At 40.1% G+C, this 7014-nt stretch overlaps 2 protein-coding genes across 2 annotated transcripts; one reads left to right on the top strand and one right to left on the bottom strand.

Moving 5' to 3' along the window:
• Window positions 439–1224, top strand: LOC107614629. Its single transcript, XM_016316770.1, has one exon. It carries the CDS (start codon window positions 439–441, stop codon window positions 1222–1224), a length of 786 nt encoding a protein of 261 aa, XP_016172256.1.
• Window positions 5785–6994, bottom strand: LOC107616657. The gene has a single exon (XM_016318613.2). It carries the CDS (start codon window positions 6797–6799, stop codon window positions 5951–5953), a length of 849 nt encoding a protein of 282 aa, XP_016174099.1. The 5' UTR covers window positions 6800–6994; the 3' UTR covers window positions 5785–5950.

Raw genomic sequence — 7014 nt, 5'->3', positions numbered from 1 at the left:
TTTATTAACTTTAACGTCATCAAAATATCTTTTGCAGGTACATCTCCACGTACTTATTATATCGGTTTGACTTTCATCATCATAACCATTGAAGAGATTCTTATAAAAAAATTTTCAGCAGAATTACAGCTTGAAGTAAAATTTACTTCGACTACATGCTTTAATTTACAAGAAAAGTTTCATATAATAAAGGTCGGAAGATTTATGATGGGACTCTCATAACGTGTGAAACAGTTCACTGGCTTAAGAGAAAGAAAAAAGAGGCAGCCATAATTAAGCTAGATTTTCAAAAAGCTTATGACAAAATTAAGTGGAGCTTTGTGTATATGGTGCTGCAGAAGATGGGATTTGGGTGCAGATGGAGGGCTTGAGTTATGGAGTGTCTGACCATAGCTCTCTCCTTTTTTGTTTGTGCTGGTTGTGGATGTTCTGCATAGAATGGTTGGCCAGGCAGTGCGGAACGAGCGTATATCTCCCTTAGTGGTTGGTAGAGACATGGTAGAGTTATCACATCTTCAGTTTGCTGACGACACTATCCTGTTTTGCCCACCAGAAGATGAGACCATGAAGAACTACAAGCGGCTGCTGCGGTGGTTTGAGTTGATGTCCGAGCTCAGTATTAATTTTGATAAATCTAGCCTGATTCCAATCAATTGCGAAGAGCAATGGGTACAACGTATGTGCAGCTTGTGGGGTTGTAAGGAAGGTACCCTCCCAGTTAGATATCTTGGAGTTCCCTTAGGAGCTAACCCAAAGTTGGACAAGACCTGGAAGCCTATAATTGACAAAGTGGAAGAGAAACTAAGCCTCTGGAAAGTTAAGGTGCTAAATAAAGTCGGAAAGTTGGTGCTTATCAAATCAGTGTTAAATAGCTTTCCGGTGTATTACTTGAACTTGTATAAGATGTCGAAGGCGATTGCTGAGAAACTGATTTCCTTGCAGAGAAGGTTTTTATGGAGCAAGGAGGATGGGAGGAATGGTATGGCATTGGTAAGATGGGAGTTGGTGCAGGCCCTGAAGAAGTTAGGTGGTTTAGGAGTTGGAGATACTATGGTTCGAAATACTGCACTTTTGTTTAAGTGGTGGTGGCGGTTTGCGAAGGAAGAGTGTCCATTGTGGAAAAAGGTGGTCTGTTCTTGTAATAATCTGAAGCCAGATGAGTTACTGGCCACTCAAGTGTTATCTACCAGAGGAGGCCCTTGGAAGAATATATGCCAGCTATAGATAACAAATCAACATTTAAGGGATAAGATGATGACAGGTCTATCCATGGAGATTAGTGATGGTCGTCGAACTCAGTTTTGGGAGAATGTATGGCTACATTGTGGTTCCTTGAGAGATCAGTTCCCTTGAATCTTCTCTGTTTCAAACCAGTGTGGTTCGCTTATCGGGGATTGTGGGTTTTGGGATGGGTTAGAGTGGGTTTGGAACTTCCTATGGAGGCGAGAACTTTTTCAGTGGGAGTTGGATCTTTTGGGTCAGTTGCATGAGACTTTGCGACCTGTGAGGCTAGTAAATAATAGTGAGGATAGAGTAGTATGGAAATATGATAGACTTGGTATTTTTTCGACTAACTCTTTTGTGCAGGTGTTACAAGAAGGAATGCTTGCAGAGAATATAACCAGTTACAGCTTCACTAACTCCATTTGGAAAGGTTTAGTTCCACCAAAAGTAGAGTTGTTTGCTTGGTTTGTATTGATAGACAGGGTGAATACTAAGGAAAGGCTGAGTAGGTTCGGGATACTTAATCAGGATGATAAGAGGTGTGTTTTATGCAACAGGGATGTTGAGCAAGTCCATCACTTGTTTCTTGGCTGTGATTTTGCTTGGCAGGTGTGGAATACTTGGATTGTGTTTGGCCGACTATGGTTTCTTCCGAAATTGATGAAGGACTACTTTTTAAGTTAGACAAAAAAGCCGCGTAGCGCGTAGGAAGGAGGATCGAAAGCAGCGGTTGAGGTGCTTTTGTGCGATCATCTGAAATATTTGGATGAAAAGGAATCGGAGGATATTTCAGAATGAAATCAAAGGTGTAGAAGAAATTATCAATATGTCCGTGCTTAGCTATAAATAGTGGGAAGGTGTGCTCTCTTCGTGTTGTTGATGGTTATGCTGAAGATAATATAGAGAGTTTTTTTATTTTGTGTTAATTTTTAGGTGTTGATAGTGTGTTTGTTTATTAATTTTTGCTCCACTCTATTGTATTGAGCTCTTTTATTTCAAAAAAAAAAAATAATAAATAACATGCTAAATGAGTTATACATCGGAAAGATATTTCAACATCAAAATATTTTGGTGCCCACTGTGAAACCTGTCAACAAATTCTTGATTCACCGAAGTTCATAAAAGCTAGAATTATATTTAAGTTTTTGAGCCACTTTTAACAATTTTCTTTGATAATTTATTCAATACTTCCAAATAAATTATCACGTGATATCCTCTCAACTTTTATTCGTCATGTTCGAATTGCATAAATCTATATAATATTATTCACTAAGTAGAATATGCTTAGGAAGAAGTGAATTGAGCATATAAAATCAATGATAATTTTTTTATTAAGAAAATCATATTAAAAATAAATGTACAAATTGACATGTACTAATATTTTTTAAGGACTTACAAGTGAATTCATAACACTTATAAGAAATTGTATTTTCTACCACTTTAAAATATAGATGCAATATAAAAGAGCTAAGGATAGAGAAATATCACACAGTAGATTTTATTTTGGATTGGTCACTATTCTACTTGTGTCTTATATTTAGTCTTTCCCACAACTGTACTGAAAATATATTTGTTATCATTCAAGCTTGATACGTGTTTCTAGTAAACCACTTCAATCCCAAGCATGCACTTTTGATACGGTCTCAAGGAATCCTTCACTATTTATATATTAAGTCTCACTCCTTAGCAATACTCGGAGTAAATATCCATAGTCGTCCCTAAGATTAATGCAATTACTCATAGTAATTCCTAAGATCCCGATTTTTTCATTGTAATCCTCCAGATAGAGCTCCGAACACTCAAACTGGTCCCTGGCCATATTTCAGGTGATGACTCATCACCGGAGCGCTGATGTGGCCGCGAATTGCCACGGTGGAGAGCTCCCAACGACTAGCTGAGCTGACTAATTTGCAATTTGTACCCATATTGGTCCCTCGTACTATATGTAACCCTAAATCCCCAAATTCTCAAATACTTCATCCCTTCGTCTTGTTCATCTCTTCTTCTTCTTTTTTCATACACTTCTTCCTGTTCTCACACAGTTCCAGCTGGAGTTGCTACTCATGTTAATGATGGGTGGTGGTAGCACTGCAGGTGGAAGCTCTGTTCGTTCCCCATCTAGCACTGCAGGTGGTGCGCATAACAAACATCCTTACCTCCTCCAGCAATGTTATGATTGGTTTGGCTCGTGCATCCTTGATCTTAGAATTGAACACGTCGCATGCGTTGTTACAGATGCTAACCAACTTTCTGAATAAGCCTCTGGTCCAAGCATCCATCGGCCACTTCTCCAAATATGCCCAAGCATCCTCATTTAACCTTTTAATCTTGTCCATTCTATCCCTAAATTTTTGGTATGTTGTTGCCCTTGCACATTCCCACAAAAGTCCCCATAGTTGTAAGTCCTTCCAATTCTTGTTGAAATTTTTCCACAAATACCAGATGCAGAAACGGTGATGCACATCAGGCATCACCTCTTTCACTACTGATATCAGTCCCTGCCAGATTCATGCAACATTATAAACATTATACATACTAAAAGTAATATGAACATAGACGTCCCTGAAATTATAATCGTGACACATAAAAGTCCCTGAAATTTGATGAGTATCCCCATAATGGTCCCTATAATTCGTAGTCGTGACGCATACAAGTCCTAACATTTATCCAGCGTGCACATAATGACTTAGGCAGTATATAACATGCTTACAGGACACCCTGATTAATCAGATTTCAGCCAACAATTACAAGTTCTCTATATAAGTATACAAACATAATGAAAGCACAATTGTTAACGACATCAATATCCAATGAAAGCAACATTCTCCATATAGCAGCAAAGTTTGAGTTTACACACCATAATTACAAGTTCTACATACAAGCATATAAGCATATAACAGCACAATTCTTAATGGACCATCTAATTAACAATGAATATCCAATATAAGCATATACATTTTGCATATCTGATATGAAGTACCAGTCATGATCTTTATAGTAATCCAAGTCCTGATAAAGTAGCTCAAAAAACCATCTCCATGTCTCTGTATTTTTCACTCTCACAACATCCCAGGCTATGACATAGATATGGTGATTTGCATCTAATCCCACGGCTGACAAAATCTGGCCACCAAATATTGTCTTCAGGAAAGCACCATCCAGACCAATTAACGGACGACAGCCAGCCTTAAACCCGTTTTTACAGCCGCTGAAGCATACATATATCCTATCAAAGGTAACTTCACCATCTGGTTGGGGGTGGTGCATATTTGTACAATGGAACCAGATTAGTCTTCAACAACGTCATACCATAATCCCTAACTATTCTATATTGCTCTTTCTCATCCCCATACACTACACTTCTAGCATCCATTAATGCCCTGGATATTGAATTCTTCTTTATGGTCTCTTGATGCATAAGCTATCTATGGACACTCTTCGACCTTACATACCACCCTGCACCTTATGTTATCATTTTTCACTAGCTTTATGCTTCTACCCTCTTGGATTGTGTATTCCCTCACAGCTTCTCTAAATTTTCATTTCGTTCCGAACTTCATGCCAACCTCAAGATGCAGCTCTCCAAACCTTGCACCCTCCCTAAACAGCGGACTTGCCTCTTCAGAATTATTTCCATCCTCCAGCTCATCTTCTGAATTTGGAGGCGTCTTCATCTCCTCTGAGTGCCAAGAATTGGTGCCATCTGAGTTAACATCTGGGTCTAGTCTATCCTCTGCACCTTCATGAACACAACCCACAAACCCAAGGTCAACTTCAGCATCGCAAGAAATTTTAAATTTTAAATTTTTCTTTAGTACAGGCAGAATTTGAAAGCCTACTAATGCATTAAAAAAAATTAATCACCACAAGAAAACATATTTTTCCAATCCTGCATACAACTCCCTATTTCATCCCTGTTTTATTCGGGTTAAATAGAGCAACCCCACAAACCCCAGCCAGCCTTCAAATCCTAGATGATACAATGACACCAAAACTCCAGAACCTCAACTACACTAACAACTTGCATATCATCAACTAACACTGTATTGAAAATGCAAAGCAAAAAAAAATGAAGGTTACCTTGAGTCCGATCACAAAGTCAGAACCTCATGCTTATGGTGAAGGAGGGGAAGAATGATAACAACTTCTGGTTGGATTGCTTCTTCTCTCAAATTTTCCTAAACCCAGCGAATACAATCCTACGGCTACGCCATTGATGGGGAGATGAAGAAGAAGTCAGAGGGTGGAAGAAGAAGAGACGAGTAAAGTGAAGTGTTTGTGTTGGGGGAGAAAACTGTTTTTCATACTAAATAACACCTAAACGGCGTCGTTTTTGCTTTCAAGGGCGCCAAACCCAAAACGACGACGTTTTGGACCCCTCCAGCGTGGTAATCCGCGGCCACATCAGCGCTCCGGTGATGAGTCATCACCTGAAATATGGCCAAGGGACTAGTTTGAGTTCTCAGAGCTCTATCTAGAAGACTACAATGAAAAAATCGGGATATTAGGGATTACTATGAGTAATTCCGTGAATCTCAGGACGACTATGGGTATTTACTCCTTAAATATGACCCGAGAACATACGTTGAAACTTGAAAGCCATGATGGATATTACTACAATTATGAGTGAGGACACGAATTCCCAGTTCTTTGTGTTTCAAAGTTCAAACAATTGAATTGCAGATACTACTGTAATATAAAACAAAATCATCAGCAGCAGTTTAACTCAACAGTCTTGATCAATATTAACAGTAAGCTTCTTGTGGTGCTTGAGTGCACGGTGGTAGTGTGCCAGGAGTGCCTGACGTCCCGGGAAAGGATTGGCAATCACATTCTGGTTCGGATGCTGATTCTTCCGCACCATCTCCCCGCCACCATTATCAACATAATCAACATTCTTCATGTTCTTTGGCTGCTGGTGGTGGTATACTTCTTGTGTCCTCAAACTCGTGTTCCTCTGCCTCTCTCTTCTCTGCATCCTCCTTGTCGTTGACTTGGCGAGTGTAATGGAGGCGGATGGGTGAGACTGATTATTGAGCGGTGCAAGTCGTCTAGGAATTCTACCGCCTTTGGTGGTGCCGAGAAGGTCAAAATCGACTTTGCTCCAACCAAGCTTGTCTTGGTTATCCCAACCAAACCTGTCGCTAATGTCGAGCAGCTCGGAGACCGCGGAGGAAGACGAAGAGAGAGTGTGACTGTGAGTGTCACCATTCAAGACACTGAGAGCCAACTCCCACTCCATGCGGTCTCTGTAGATTGGATCTTGAAGGACTTGGTCTGCGAGCTCTGCCCATTCCAAAAAATACCCCGCTCTTAAATTGTTGGACACCCACTTGAGGTACCTCGACGGAACGCTTCCCATCATCTTCCCTTTGTATTTCCCGAATGTTATTATTCTGTCTCGTGCTGCCACTTCTTTATCCTCATCACATTCCAATTTGCATCTCATCCTCAGCCTCAACTCCGCCTTCTCATTTGTTAACAGTACACTATTACTACCATTAGGACTGCGACCGTGACTGTCCCTCTTCCTAAACTGAAAACAAACATAACGATGATGATGCAACAGATTCATCGAATGGGTGGAGGAGAAAGGGAAGCGAAAAGCCTCAGTCGTCTCCGCCAACGCCACCGATGCTTATGCTTGCTGCTTCTTAGTACCCGCTCAGCAGAATAATTTCTTTTAAGTAAAGGATAAATAATTAAATATCCAACACTTCATGGCCACAAATAAGTAATATGAGCCTGCGTCTATCTCCCCTCCGCTCATCTGACCTCAGGTAAAAATAA

Source organism: Arachis ipaensis, chromosome B09 (assembly GCF_000816755.2).
Source record: "Arachis ipaensis cultivar K30076 chromosome B09, Araip1.1, whole genome shotgun sequence".
Lineage (NCBI taxonomy): Eukaryota > Viridiplantae > Streptophyta > Magnoliopsida > Fabales > Fabaceae > Arachis > Arachis ipaensis.
This window is presented reverse-complemented; position numbering and strand designations above follow the sequence as displayed.